The sequence below is a fragment of the Somniosus microcephalus genome, chromosome 9, assembly GCF_052327205.1.
Source record: "Somniosus microcephalus isolate GS21.2 chromosome 9, FLI_Smic_1.0, whole genome shotgun sequence".
Lineage (NCBI taxonomy): Eukaryota > Metazoa > Chordata > Chondrichthyes > Squaliformes > Somniosidae > Somniosus > Somniosus microcephalus.
Genome location: NC_140995.1, coordinates 249,467,358 through 249,482,824, shown reverse-complemented (window position 1 = coordinate 249,482,824; position 15,467 = coordinate 249,467,358). Strand labels below are relative to the sequence as shown.

The 15,467-nt window shown below is 48.8% G+C and overlaps 2 protein-coding genes across 6 annotated transcripts in view; one reads left to right on the top strand and one right to left on the bottom strand.

Moving 5' to 3' along the window:
• mrpl2 (mitochondrial ribosomal protein L2) overlaps positions 1–495 on the top strand; it is a 54,779-nt gene extending 54,284 nt beyond the window's left edge. For all 5 annotated transcript variants that reach the window (XM_085998135.1, XM_085998137.1, XM_085998136.1 and 2 more), the window contains one exon: positions 229–495. In XM_085998135.1, the coding sequence (XP_085854261.1) occupies positions 229–441 (213 nt within the window). In that variant the 3' untranslated portion in view covers positions 442–495. The remainder of the gene's footprint in view (positions 1–228) is intronic.
• A 3,234-nt stretch (positions 496–3,729) lies between these two features.
• LOC147113203 (phosphofurin acidic cluster sorting protein 1-like) overlaps positions 3,730–15,467 on the bottom strand; it is a 795,587-nt gene continuing 783,849 nt past the window's right edge. The window contains exon 25 of the mRNA XM_085998130.1: positions 3,730–3,839. Coding sequence (XP_085854256.1) covers positions 3,745–3,839 — 95 coding nt within the window. The 3' untranslated portion in view covers positions 3,730–3,744. The remainder of the gene's footprint in view (positions 3,840–15,467) is intronic.

Genomic DNA, 15,467 nt, shown 5'->3' with positions numbered 1-15,467 from the left:
CTCTCTCTAGTCTCACTCTCTCTGGTCTCACGCTCTCTCTCTGGTCTCTCTCTCTCTCTGGTCTCACGCTCTCTCGCTCTCTCTCTCTCTCTGGTCTCTCTCTCTAGTCTCACGCTCTCTCTCTGGTCTCTCTCTCTCTCTCTGGTCTCACGCTCTCTCTCTCTCTGGTCTCACGCTCTCTCGCTCTCTCTCTGGTCTCACGCTCTCTCTCTCTCTCTCTCTCTCCAGGTCCTGGAGTCGTGTGTTGTCACTGTGGGCCGTGTGTCCAACGTTGACCACAATAAGCGTGTGATCGGTAAGGCCGGCCGCAATCGGTGGCTGGGAATCCGGCCGTCCAGCGGGCTGTGGCAGCGGAAGGGGGGCTGGGCGGGGAGGAAGATTCGGCCCCTCCCCCCCATGAAAAGTTACGTCAATCTGCCGTCACGAGCGACCGTGAGCTGACCGAGAGTTAGCGGGACTTGGAGCTGATGTACAATAAAGTTCTTGCACACACTGCAGAGTGTTTGACTCGGTTACATGTCCACAGGATGCGGATTCAGTGGGTCGTTGGAGAGTCAAGCTCCGCGGGATCAACATCCATCGAAGTGCTGCTTCCTCACACGGTCTCCTTCCTCCGTGGTCAAGGAGCAGGGAATCCCTGTACGGGGCGGGGGCAGTCTGAATGATACTGTGGGCCAGGGCGGAGCTGATCCCAGTCGCATCCACTCTCCATCACCGGCGTACCGTGTCTGCAGTGTGTACCAGCTTTTTTATTCGTTCCTGGGATGTGGGCGTCGCTGGCAAGGCCGGCATTTATTGCCCATCCCTAGTTGCCCTCGAGAAGGTGGTGGTGAGCCGCCTTCTTGAACCGCTGCAGTCCGTGTGGTGAAGGTGCTCCCACAGTGCTGTTAGGGAGGGAGTTCCACGATTTTGACCCAGCGACGATGAAGGAACAGCCGATATATTTCCAAGTCAGGATGGTGTGTGACTTGGAGGGGAACTTGGAGGTGGTGGTGTTCCCATGCGCCTGCTGCCCTTCTCCTTCTAGGTGGAAGAGGTCGCGGGTTTGGGAGGTGCTGCCGAAGAAGCCTTGGTGAGTTGCTGCAGTGCATCGTGTAGATGGTCCACACTGCAGCCACGGTGCGCCGGTGGTGGAGGGAGTGAATGTTTAAGCTGATGGATGGGGTGCCAATCAAATGGGCTGCTTTGTCCTGGATGGTGTCGAGCTTCTTGAGTGTTGTTGCAGCTGCACTCATCCAGGCAAGTGGAGAGTATTCCATCACACTCCTGACTTGTGCCTTGTAGATGGTGGAAAGGCTTTGGGGAGTCAGGAGGTGAGACACTTGCCGTAGAATACCCAGCCTCTGACCTGCTCTTGCTACCACAGTATCAATGGTGACCTCCAGGATGTTGTTGATGGGGGATTTGGCGACGGTAATGCTGTTGAATGTCAAGGGGCGGTGTTTAGACTCTCGCTTGTTGGAGATAGTCATTTCCTGGCACTTCTGTGGCGTGAATGTTACCTGCCACTTATCAGCCCAAGCCTGAACGTCGTCAAGGTCTTGTTGCATGCGGGCATGGACTGCTTCATTATCTGTGGAGTTGCGAATGGCACTGAACACTGTGCAGTCAGCAGCGAACATCCCCATTTCTGACCTTATGTTGGAGGGAAGGTCACTGATGAAGCAGCTGAAGATGGTTGGGCCTAGGACACTGTCCTGAGGAACTCCTGCAGCGATGTCCTGGGGCTGTGATGATTGACCTCCAACCACCACAACCATCTTCCTTTGTGCTAGGTATGACTCCAGCCAGTGGAGCGTTTTCCCCCTTCAATTGACTTCAGTTTTACTAGGGCTCCTTGATGCCACACTTGGTGAAATGCCTTGATGTCAAGGGCAGTCACTCTCACCTCACCTCTGGAATTCAGCTCTTTTGTCCATCTACAAGATGCACTGCAGCAACTTGCCAAGGCTTCTTCGGCAGCACCTCCCAAACCCGCGATCTCTTCCACCTAGAAGGACAAGGGCAGCAGGCGCATGGGAACACCACCACCTCCAAGTTCCTCTCCAAGTCACACACCATCCTGACTTAGAAGTATATCGCCGATCCTTCATCGTCACAGGGAGGGAGTTCCAGGATTCTGACCCAAACAGCACTGTGGGAGCACCTTCACCACACGGACTGCAGCGGCTCACCACCGCCTTCTCAAGGGCAACTAGGGATGGGCAATAAATGCCGGGCCTTGCCAGCGACGCCCACATTGTGAATGAATGAAATAAAAAAATTTAAAAGGTATATGACATGCTTCCGAACTGAGTGCCTGTCAGTGGCTGAGGTGCACGACTTCAGTCAACTAATAAACATGAATGCGTTTGTCTTTCCCCATAGCCAAAGGCTGGTCAATAATTCGAACTAACAACAGAAAATGCTGCAAAAACTCAGCAGGCCAGGCAACATCCGTGGAGAGAAAATAGAGTCAACGTTTCGGGTGACCCCTTTGTCTTGACTAAAGAAGCACAGGAAATGAAATAGATTAAGAGGCTGGGAGAGAAGTGAAGAGACATTAAGAGGTATTCAAAACAAGATGAGATGGTGATAGGATTAGTGGAGACAAAAGACGGTTAGTCTTGACAAAGGGTTCACCCGAAACATTGACTCTATTTTCTCTCCACGGATGTTGCCTGGCCTGCGGAGTTTTCCCAGCATTTTCTGTTGTTATTTGGGATTTCCAGCATCCGCAGTATTTTGCTATCGTACTGGTCAATAATTCGCTTGGTGTCGGGCCGTTTCCTACCAATAGGGGGGCGCGGCGACAGCGCCGCCTGGTGGAGTGTCTCACACACACACCCTGTGCGGCCATCTGGTGGTGAGCAGGAGTATTACAACATTCACAGACCTTTCATGGCATAAAATGCCCCAACGAAGGAAAGGCTCGGCGAGCTGATCGAAAGGAAGGGTTAGAGGAAGCTGTTAGAGGTTGGGACAGAGGTAGTGGGGGTTTAGGGGAAGGGGTAGAGGAGAGAGAGGTAGTGAGCAGAGGGATTTAGGGAGAAAAGACTTGCATTTCTATAGCGCCTATCACAACCTCAGGATGTCCGAAAGCGCTTCACAGCCAATGAAGTACTTTTTGAAGTGTGGTCACTGTTGTAATGTAGGAAAAGCAGCAGCCAATTTACGCACAGCAAGCTCCCGCAAACATCATCGAGCAGACCATCGGGGTGCTCAAGCAACGGTTTCGCTGCCTTGACCATTTGAGGAGCCCTCCAGTACTCGGCTGAGCGGGTGTCCCATTTCGCGCTGGTCTGCTGCCTGCTCCACAACTTGGCCATCATGAGCCCTTGCCGCCAGGGATTGTGGGACCACCTTCGGAGGAGGAAGAGGAACAGGAGCGAGGGAAGAGGCAGCCACTCAATTGGCCTTCCGGAAGGGCGGTCCGTGGCTGCCTCATCAGACTGTGGTTCCAATAAAATAAACCCCAGATCCCTGTTGCTCACCACATCCCCATCATTCCATCCCTGTTGCACGCCATGTCACAGCACAAAGCTGAATTGAGAGACACCACAAAAAAATCCAGTCTGAATTAATAAGTTTATCAATAATCAGTAAACACATATTTACAACAACAATATGAACTATTCACCCTTGTGCAATCCCTTTGTGCCTCCCGTTACTGTGCCTTTGCCTTCTCTGGTGCTCCTACGAAGTGTTGGCCCAGTGGCTGCAGCAGGGCTGGTGGAAGGTTGCTGAGTGTCTGTGCGGGAGACTTCAGATGGCCCTGCAGGAGACTTCAGATGGCCTTGCAGGAGACTTCAGATGGCCCTGCAGGATGCCCTCAACCAGCTCAGGTGCTTGCTCATTATCTGAAAGCATAAAGGCACAAGAGTTGGGTTAAGGTGAGGGGAGGGGGGCAGGAAGGGAGAAATGCATGCATACAGCATGATTAGCTGGAAAGTGCGAAACGCTTGGGTGAGGGGGAAGTGGGATGTGAGAAGGAGAAGGGATGAACATACTGTTGTTGTCCCCAAGGGGGTCAAAGTTGCTGGTGGCCATGGTGCCCACCACCTGGTGCCCAATGATTTGCAGCACTCGAGTCTCCAGCGCAGACAGTGGTTGGGTGTCAGCTTGTCCCCCACCTGTGCGCTCCTGCTCCCTCCTGTTGTGAGCCACCTTGGCCTGCAAGAGAAAGGAAAGTGTGTGAGTGAGTGTGGAGCAATGTGTCTGGGAGATCTGCCTGCCATAGTTGAATAGCTGTCATTGTGTGCAAGGCGTGAGATGTGGGTGTGAGTGTTGGTAGGTAGAGATTGTTGGTGGGTGAGCGCTGGGGGTGTGGTGCTCTGGGCAGTGTGTGAAGACTGTGGTTCAGATGGTGGTATGTAGCATTTGTTGAAGCATTGACTCACCCTGACCACCTGAGTGAGGTCATTAAATTTCTTCTTGCACTGTGTGTGGTTCCTGGGGACCACAGTGCTGCCCGAGGCCTGCTGGGCTATCTCATTCCACATGGTGTGGAAGATTTGCGGCGAGGGTCTCCTGCCACTTGCTGGGTACAACACCGCCCTCCTCTCCACAGGATACCAATGCTTGATTGCAGAATCTGTGGGCTCTTTACCTGGGGCGTGCATCTGCCATCAGTACAGCTGCTTGAGTCGTCCGGTTCCTTCTCCTTGACCTGTTGCTGCTTGTTGAGGCAGCTGCATAGCCAGCAATGCTGAGAATTAGGATCTGTAGCATCAATGAACCTCCCCTTTAAGAACTGGAAAAAGCCTGTGGCAACGATGACTTGCGATTAGACGGCACCTGATATTGGTCAACCCTTTGAGTGCAACGCCAATGAGCTTGGTCTTTCAGGGTTGAATTAGCGCGAAAATCATTTCTTTGCGCGGTGAGACTTAATTTTGCATGCAGTCTAAAGCATTAGTGCCTGGCGCTAATACTCAAACTTTTCTAAAGATACTGCCCATTCCTGGGCTATAATGAATTTCTAGCCCATTGAGTAGACTGGGCCGATACTCCCTGGAGTTTAGAAGAATGAGAGGTGATCTCATTGAAACATACAAGATTCTGAGGGGGATTGACAGGGTAGATGCTGAAAGATTGTTTCCCCTGGCTGGGGAGTCTACAACTAGGGGTCACAGTCTCAGGGTAAGGGGGTCGGCCATTTAAGACTGAGATAAGGAAGAATTTCTTCACTCAGAGGGTGGTGAATCTTTGGAATTCTCTGCCCCAGAGGGCTGTGGAGGCTCAGTCATTGAGTATATTCAAGGCTGAGATCGAAAGATTTTTGGACTCTAGGGGAATCGAGGGACATGGGATAGTGCGGGAAAGTGGAGTTGAGGCCGAAGATCAGCCATGATCTTATTGAATGACGGAGCAGGCTCGAGAGGCCCTATGGCCGACTCCTGCTCCTAATTCTTATGTTTCATCTGAAAGACGGCACCTCCAACAGTGCAGCACTCCCTCAGTACTGCACTGGAGTGTCAGCCTAGATTTTTGCGCTCAAGACAGGAGAATTTATAATGGGGAATGAGGAAATGGCAGAGAAATTAAATAAATACTTTGTTTCTGTCTTCACGGAGGAAGACACAAAAAACCTCCCAGAAATACGAGAAAATCAAGGGTGTAGTGAGAATGAGGAACTTAAAGAAATGATTATTAATAAAAAAACTACTGGCAAAATTAATGGGACTAAAAGTCGATAAATCCCAAGGACCGGATGACCTACATCCTAGGGTTTTGAAAAAGGTGGTCATTGGGATAGTGGACGCCTTGGTTGTCATCTTCCAAAATTCTATAGATTCTGGAATGGTTCCTGCAGATTGGAGGATAGCAAATGTAACCCCGCTATTTAAGAAAGGAGGGAGAGAGAAAACAGGGAACTACAGACCGGTTAGTCTCACATCAGTAGTTGGGAAAATGCTGGAATCTATTATAAAGGATGCAATAACTGGGCACTTAGAAACTAATAGTAAGATTGGGCAGAGTCAACATGGATTTATGAAAGGGAAATCCTGTTTGACAAACCTATTGGAGTTCTTTGAGGATGTAACTAGTGGAGTAGACAAAGGGGAACCGGTAGATGTGGTGTATTTGGATTTTCAGAAGGCCTTCGATAAGGTCCCACACAAGAGGTTGGTGAACAAAATTAGGGCACATGGAATTGGGGTAATATACTAGCATGGATTGAGAATTGGTTAACAGACAGAAAACAAAGAGTAGGGATAAACGGACCTTTTTCAGGATGGCAGTCTGTGACTAGTGGGGTACCGCAAGGATCGGTGCTTGGGCCCCAGCTATTCACAATCTATATCAATGATTTGGATGAGGGGACTAAATGTAACATTTCCAAATTTGCTGATGATACAAAGCTAGGTGGCAGTGTCAGTTGTGAAGAGGCTTCAAGGGGAACTCGACAGGCTCAGTGAGTGGGCGAGAACATGGCAGATGGAATATAATGTGGATAAATGTGAAGTTATCCACTTTGGTAGAAAAAACAGAAAGGCAGAGTATTTCCTAAATGATGAAAGATTGGGGACCTGGGTGACCTTGTACATGAGTCACTGAAAGTGAAAGTGCAGGTACAGCAAGCCATTAGTGTAGTGTATGTACCCGTCTATCTTTAAGGGAACTATTGAATGTAACCGTTCACCTTTAAGGGAACTACTTTAGGTGTGGCACTATTTGTTTGGCCTCTGTATACTGTAATACCGATAGTGACCACACCAGTATATAAGTGTTGTAGCAGGATTGCTGGGGCAGATTCGCCCGGACCTTCGAATAGTAAAGACCTGTTTGTTTGTTACTTCTGAAGTCTGTGTATTTATTAACTGCACAACCCACAGACTTTACAGTGGCGACGAGTCCGATCGTACCCTGCGGCAAGATTACCAAAGCAAGAAGAGCGTCAAAGAGAGGCAACCGCCCTCGTCGTGCTGCTGGAAGAAAACACGAGGCTGCAGCAGGAGAAAGGTGGAAGACTTTAGCAACAAAAGCTTCCATTAGCAACAGGCACTGACTACCCTTCTACCACGGTGCGGAGTGAGCCGATCAGCAGGGAACAAGGCGGCCGAAGAGACTGTGAGTAGGGGAAGGTGTAGAAGTATCCGGAGGATAAGGGCAGAGCACTCGACCTCGGTCGAGGGGGAGCTCAGCCGGTCAGAAGTCGGGTCCAACGGCGTCGGGTGACAGCCGGACCGCAATCGGCGGGAAAAGCCGGGCAGCGACCGCAGCCACGAAGCGCTGAGACTGGGAGTAGGCGCGGGAAGAGAAGCCCAGCCGCAGCCGGGGAGGGAAACACTGGTCTGTGAGAGGGCTGGGAGGCGAACAGGAGCCGTGCGGGTGGGAGAGAGAGACAGAGCCGAACAAGGGGAGAGAGACTGCGCGAGAGCCAGTCCAGCGGCTGAGCTGTTCTCCACCAACGGGGTACCCAGGGCCGGTAGCACCGAACGTGCGGGAGAGAGAGCGACAGAGCCGGGTACGGAGAGAGAGACTGCGCGAGAGCCAGTCCAGCGGCTGAATTGTCCTCCGTTAACGGGGTGTACCCAGCGCCGGTAGAGCTGTGCGGGCGGGAGGAAAAGACAGAGCCGGGTAAGGGGAGCTGTGCGGAAGCCAGCCAGCGGCTGAACCTGTCCGCTGTGGGGGAAGCGTACCCCTTCCACCGGGAAGAAACGCGGGAAGCCGCCATTAGGCGGAGAAGACGCCAGAAGCGGGAAACCGCCATTGAAGTGGGCGGGGCGAGAAAGGAAGAGCGGGAAGCCGCCATTTTCACGGGAAAACCGCCATCTTAACTGACATACCGCCATTGAAGTGGGCGGGGAGAGAAGGAAAGAGCGGGAAACCGCCGATTTCGCGGGAAACCCGCCATCTTAGAAATAAACAAATAAATAAGAATACTTCAAGAAATACTGGTGCTGCTCCCAAGGGAAGAAAGATGCCTAAGCAAGGGAATATTAACGACTTTAATTCTGAAATAGAAGACTGGGCCACGTACGTGGAACGCATAGAGATCTATTGCGAAGCCAACAAAATAGAGGAAGACGACAAGGCGATAACATTGCTAAACTCGATGGGGGCAAAAACATACGGGCTCTTGAAGCATCTAATAGCACCAAATAAACCAGCGGATCAGACCTTCGAAGAGATTGTGGCTGTGCTGAAGGACCACTTGAACCCCACACCGTTGATGCTGGCTGAACGATTCAAATTCTACGCAAGAACGCAGAAGAAAGACGAAAGCAATGCGGAATACTTGGTCAAACTGCGTAGGCTAGCGAAATACTGCCAGTTCGGAGGGAATCTGACAGAAGCGCTGCGGGACAAGTTCGTATGCGGATTGTCCAAAGAAGGGACGCAGAAGCAACTACTGGAAGAGAACGACCTCACACTGGACAGGGCTGTCCTTATAGCTGCATCGCACGAAGCCGCAGCGAAAGGAACGGCGGAAATGCAACTAAAGGCGGCGGCACTCGGGGTGGACCAAATTACTTCAAGCACAACAAAATGCTACCGTTGTGGGAAGACAACGCATGACCAGAATCAATGCTGGTTTAAGAACCAAGAGTGTAGGAAATGTGGCAAACTGGGTCACATCGCGAAGGTATGCCGGTCCGGGAAAAAGACCAACAATCAAAGGAAGCCACCACAAGAAAAGTACAACAAGGTACACAAGGTGGCTGAGAAGAGTTCAGATGAACAGAATTCAGACTCAGACCCAAACAATCAGGAGCTGGGTAGTCTGAGAATCCACAATGTGGGTAAAGAAACGGATCTACACACCATCTGGGTCATACTAAAAATAGCTGGAGTCCAAGTAAGAACGGAGCTGGACACTGGATCAGCTCTATCAGTCATCAACCGAAGGGACTACCACCGGCTATTCTCTCACATACCTTTAAGAAATACCAAGTTCGTATTACAGACATACACGGGGCATAACGTATACCCCGTGGGGAAAATAAGAGTCAAGGTGAGAGATAGGGGTAAAGAACACCCAAGAATGAACTTGTACGTATTACCTGAGGGAGGACCACCACTTCTAGGATGGGAGTGGATTAAGAAAATAGACATGGAATGGCATTACTTAAAAGCCATAATGAGGGAGGACTCGGTGCAAGCTATTAGCTCAGATTCTGAAATGGATGATGATAAGACCAAGTCGAATATGGAAGACAAGGCTAAAAGGGACTTGCCGACGATGGGGAAGAAAACGAAGACATGCAGAAGGACTTATGGTACCAAGAAGAATAAAGCTGCAGAGCAGAACTCCAGGTTGACAGAGAATTCTGAGCCTGTTCAAGCAAAGGATTCATCCATGACGGAAGAACACCGAGCTCGGACGCAAACTTATGTCAAAATACGACAACAATTAGAACAGTTGAGTGACCGTCTCGTACAAGAGATGAAAAATATGGAAAAGTTCTGGGACACCGAATGGGAGAACCTGGAAAGACAACAGAGACAGCTAGCTCAAGCAGAGAGCGACCATAGAGCCATCGTGGTCAAATACCAATCACATTCCCCTGAAGCTGTTCAGGAACTAGAATATTTACAGAACGAACCAAAGGAAGAGGAATCTTCAGGGAGCCAGGATTTTATTCCAGTTCTTCTCTATGACTCCTTACAAGCAGAGTGTGAGAAGTTGAAAGAACAGTATGAACAGGCCCAGGCTACAATTCTGGAGGGGGTTAACTTGGCAGCCTCTGAAAAGCTAGTTTCAGTAGAAGCATATGAACAACTAAAGGTTGAACATGAGCAAGAAGTCCAAAGGCTGCAGGAAATTCTTGATGAGCTCAAGGCCAAGACAGACTCATCGGTAGGAGCTCCATCCATAGATGAGAAATTACAGGTGAAAATCATGGCAGAGCATGAAAGACAGGATGTCCAAGAACTTATAAAAACATTGAAGGACACCCAAGACAAATATGAGGCGGCAATGACTGAGGTTCAACAACTTGAAGAACAGATTCAACTGGGAATACTTTCAGTGGAAGAAAAGGAAACTGTAAGAATGGTCCCTGAACATGAACTAGAGAGCATCAGGGCGCAACTTTTCCGAGCGCTGAAAGCCAAAGTTCAAGAGGAACGTAAGGTGGAAGTATTGGGGAAAGAGGTGGATGAAATGGAGAAGACTCTGATCCACCGTGTTCCCAGGGAAGAGTTAACGGTCAGCCAACTCCTTCATATGCTGAAGGACAAGACTCTGCAAGGGGAACAATCTGAACACGAGCTTCAATCTTCAGGGGGAACGAGTTCGGAGCTCTCAAAAGCCATGGAGATAGCTGAGGTGGCAACACAAATTTTACAAGGATGCCAAAAGTACGTTGAATCACGTCAAGGTGAACAGAAGAATGTGGAAACCGTTACTTCAGTAGAAGGGTTAAATAGCCTGATAACGCAATTACCGATGGAAGGGAAGGTATTGAACTCACAAATGAGGTCCGTCATGAAGGAATGGCAGATAACCCAGGAAGAGCGGGATGAATATGAATGCATGAAGAAGGCTTTTCAAGAAAGATGTTTAGGGAAGGAACCACCGTCAGCTAACGTCCAGACGGGTGAGGAGGAAGAAGAAGTCTCTCTCGCTGGCCTAACTCAGGACGAACCCGAATATTACCATGACCTGTTGAGTGACACTGAATATTATGAGGATGTGGTCTGCCCAGCTTGTGATGAAAACTCTCAAAGTGCTGAAATCCGGATGAAGCACTTAAGGTCTAAGGAACATAGAGAGTTGGTGGCGCTACAGCTGGCAGCCGAGAAAGGAGCTCCGAGAGTTTCAAAAAGGCAGAAAAGAAAAAGAAGAAGCAGAAGATAATAACTGTCCAAAATATTAGCACTTCTACCATGCCAGGCGGGACATTACGAAAGGAGCTAAATTAGTTGAAAAACTGGAAAATGTCAAGACAGCCAGTTGGTTGTAAAAGTCCGCACTGCTGGTTCAACAGGACGAAAGTTCAAGCTGTTACGTCAAGAAAAAGGCTATGGAGGAGTCACGCTAGCCAGGTGAACCGGCTACCCCAAAGAAATGTTGTTCGGAACGAGTCAAGATCAGAGACTGAATCTATGAACTGTTTCCGCAGAGACTGAACCTGTGAACTGTTTCCACCGAGATTATATATGTAAATTGTTTTATATGACATTGACTCCACCGAGATTATATCTGTAATTTGTTTTATAGGAAGTTGAAGATATGTATATTAACAGGGACTCTGTAAGTGATAAGCTAAAAAGGGAGGATTGTAGTGTATGTACCCGTCTATCTTTAAGGGAACTATTGAATGTAACCGTTCACCTTTAAGGGAGCTACTTTAGGTGTGGCACTATTTGTTTGGCCTCTGTATACTGTAATACCGATAGTGACCACACCAGTATATAAGTGTTGTAGCAGGATTGCTGGGGCAGATTCGCCCGGACCTTCGAATAGTAAAGACCTGTTTGTTTGTTACTTCTGAAGTCTGTGTATTTATTAACTGCACAACCCACAGACTTTATAATTAGGAAGGCAAATGGTATGCTAGCCTTCGTTACAAGAGGATTTGAGTACAGGAGTAAAGAAGTTTTACTGTAATTATATAGAGCCTTGGTGAGACCACACCTGGAGTACTGTGTACAATTTTGGTCTCCTTACCTAAGGAAGGATATACTTGCCATAGAGGGTGTTAGAATAAAATTTTGCTGGAAAAGACACAAACAACAAATTCGCTGACTGGGACTAATTGAATCACTGCACAATGAGACATGCCACGCCAACGCATGGCTGGAACAAAGTTCATCTCGTGTCCTGTTATCACAGTCCCAAGAACTAACAAGGTTCACTGGTATCCCATTATCGAACTAATCACATTCCGCCGGTGACGCGGACGAAACAAGACGAAACGAAGACCTTTCGCAATCACTGAAGAGGCAGAATTGGCAACACGAGTGTGTAAACTCCTGACTGGAGGAAAATAACGATATGCGCTAATAAACGAATTGGTTGGATGAATGTAAATGATCTAAAACCAACTTCTTGGAATTGTATATAAGCTCGGCACGTACTACAATCGGGGAGAAGGTGCTCTCGCAGACCGCGTGGTTGCAGACGCTTCTCCCAGAGCTCTGTCATTTAATAAAGTTGTCTCTCTTACTCAAAGTCTAGTTTCCGAGGAATCATTTTTCCTACAACAGAGGGAGTGCAACAAAGGTTCACGAGATTGATTCCTGGGATGGCGGGACTGTCGTATGAGAAGATATTGAGTAAACTTGGCCTGCATTCTCTGGAGTTCAGAAGAATGAGAGGGGATCTCATTGAAGCATACAAAATTATTACAGGGCTTGATAGGGTGGATGCTGGGAGAATGTTTCCCTTGGCTGGGGAGTCTAGAACCAGAGGCCACAGCCTCAGGATAAAGGGTAGGTCATTCAGGACTGAGATGAGAAGACATTTCTTCACACAGAGGGTGATGAATCTTTGGAATTCTCTACCCCAGAGGGCTGTGGAAGCTCAGTCATTGGGTATATTCAAAACAGAAGTCGATAGATTTCTGACTAGTAAGGGCATCAAGGGATATGGCGATAGGGCTGGTGAATGGAGTTGAGGCAGAAGATCAGCCATGATCTCATTGAATGGCGGAGCAGGCTCGAAGGGCCGAATGGCCTACTCCTGCTTCTTATGTTCTTATGATCTTAAGTCTCTGGACTGGGACTTGAACCCACAACCTTCTGACTGAGTCACGGCTGACAAGGGGGATGAGGTGGAGGGGATAGAGGTAGTGAGCGGAGGGATTTAGGAAGAGGGGGATGAGGTGGAGGGGAGAGAGGTAGTGCGTGGAGGGATTTACTCTCTCTCACCCTGGTCATTTCCCCTAGTACGACCCCAATCTCTGCTCCCTTAAGTTCAAGGGACACAGACTTAAAGGTTTATGCTGGAGAACTGGTTTAACCAGTTGTTATGTTCATTAATAACTAGACATTCTTATTATGAACACAGCTAGCTTTTGCTAGGTGCTTTATTGAGCCATGTGGACTTGGTACAGTATCTGTAGAGATGCAGCATTGTGCTCCTGTGTGCAGGCTGCCATCTTGACTGTTGCCTTCTGGGTAGCCTAGCCTCATGGGTAATGTAGTCTTAATATATATATAGCTGGGTAGTGTAGTTTTATACATACAGCTCCACTGCTCCACCTAGTGTCCACCACAGAATGACATGTTATTGATCACTACACCAGTCATCGCCAGATCTGGCTGGGCTACATCAATCACTACCGGGTCCTGCCCTCCACTCTGCCAAAATCGGTCACTATTCTAGGATCATCCTGGAATACAATGATAACCCCAGCTTCTCTTCTCCACTACAAAGCATCTTCTTAAACCCCTCTCCTCAGCCTCCTCCATCCTCACCTCCAACAAAAAGTGTGAGGAGCTCATGGACATCTTTGTCCAGCTGAGTGGGACGGCCTCCCATCTTCTACCCTCAATAAACGTGAGTTCATCCAAACCTCTGCTGCCCAACTCACACCCAGTCCCGTTCACCCACCGCCCCCTGTGCTCACTGCCCCGTGTCCTAACTCACACCCAGTCCCGTTCACCCATCACCCCCTGTGCTCACTGCCCCGTGTCCTAACTCACACCCAGTCCCGTTCACCCACCGCCCCCTGTGCTCACTGCCCCGTGTCCTAACTCACACCCAGTCCCGTTCACCCATCACCCCCTGTGCTCACTGCCCCGTGTCCTAACTCACACCCAGTCCCGTTCACCCATCACCCCCTGTGCTCACTGCCCTGTGTCCTAACTCACACAAAGTCCCGTTCACCCATTACCCCCTGTGCTCACTGCCCCGTGTCCTAACTCACACCCGGTCCCGTTCACCCATCACCCCCTGTGCTCACTGCCCCGTGTCCTAACTCACACCCGGTCCCGTTCACCCCTCACCCTCTGTGCTCACTGTAAAGTCTGTGGGTTGTGCAGTTAATAAATACACAGACTTCAGAAGTAACAAACAAACAGGTCTTTACTATTCGAAGGTCCGGGCGAATCTGCCCCAGAAATCCTGCTACAACACTTATATACTGGTGTGGTCACTATCGGTATTACAGTATACAGAAGCCAAACAAATAGTGCCACACCTAAAGTAGTTCCCTTAAAGGTGAACGGTTACATTCAATAGTTCCCTTAAAGGTAGACGGGTACATACCCTTTTTAGCTTATTACTTACAGAGTCCCCGTTAAACATACATATCTTCAACTTCCTATAAAACAAATTACAGATATAATCTCGGTGGAGTCAATGTCATATAAAACAATTTACAAATATAATCTCGGTGGAAACAGTTCACAGGTTCCGTCTCTGCGGAAACAGTTCATAGATTCAGTCTCTGATCTTGACTCGTTCCGAACAACATTTCTTTGGGGTAGCCGGTTCACCTGGCTAGCGTGACTCCTCCATAGCCTTTTTCTTGATGTAGCTGCTTGAACTTTCGTCCTGTTGAACCAGCAGTGCGGACTTTGACAACCAACTGGCTGTCTTGATATTTACCAGTTTTTCAACTAATTTAGCTCCTTCCGTAATGTCCCGCCTGGAATGGTAGAAGTGCTAATATTTTAGACAGTTATTATCTTCTGCTTCTTCTTTTTCTTTTCTGCCTTTTTGAAACTCTCGGAGCTCCTTTCTCGGCTGCCAGCTGTAGCGCCACCAACTCTCTATGTTCCTTAGACCTTAAGTGCTTCATCCGGATTTCAGCACTTTGAGAGTTTTCATCACAAGCTGGGCAGACCACATCCTCATAATATTCAGTGTCACTCAACAGGTCATGGTAATATTCAGGTTCGTCCTGAGTTAGGCCAGCGAGAGAGACTTCTTCTTCCTCCTCACCCGTCTGGACGTTAGCTGACGGTGGTTCCTTCCCTAAACATCTTTCTTGAAAAGCCTTCTTCATGCATTCATATTCATCCCGCTCTTCCTGGGTTATCTGCCATTCCTTCACGACGGACCTCATTTGTGAGTTCAATACCTTCCTTTCCACCGGTAATTGCGTTATCAGGCTATTTAACCCTTCTACTGAAGTAACGGTTTCCACCTTCTTCTGTTCACCTTGACGTGATTCAACGTACTTTTGGCATCCTTGTAAAATTTGTGTTGCCACCTCAGCTATCTCCGTGACTTTTGAGAGCTCCGAACTCGTTCCCCCTGAAGATTGAAGCTCGTGTTCAGATTGTTCCCCTTGTAGAGTCTTGTCCTTCAGCATATGAAGGAGTTGGCCGACCGTTAACTCTTCCCTGGGAACACGGTGGATCAGAGTCTTCTCCATTTCATCCACCTCTTTCTCCAATACTTCCACCTTACGTTCCTCTTGAACTTTGGCTTTCAGCGCTCGGAAAAGTTGCGCCCTGATGCTCTCTAGTTCATGTTCAGGGACCATTCTTACAGTATCCTGTTCTTCCACTGCAAGGATTCCCAGTTGAATCTGTTCTTCAAGTTGTTGAACCTCAGTCATTGCCGCCTCATATTTGTCTTG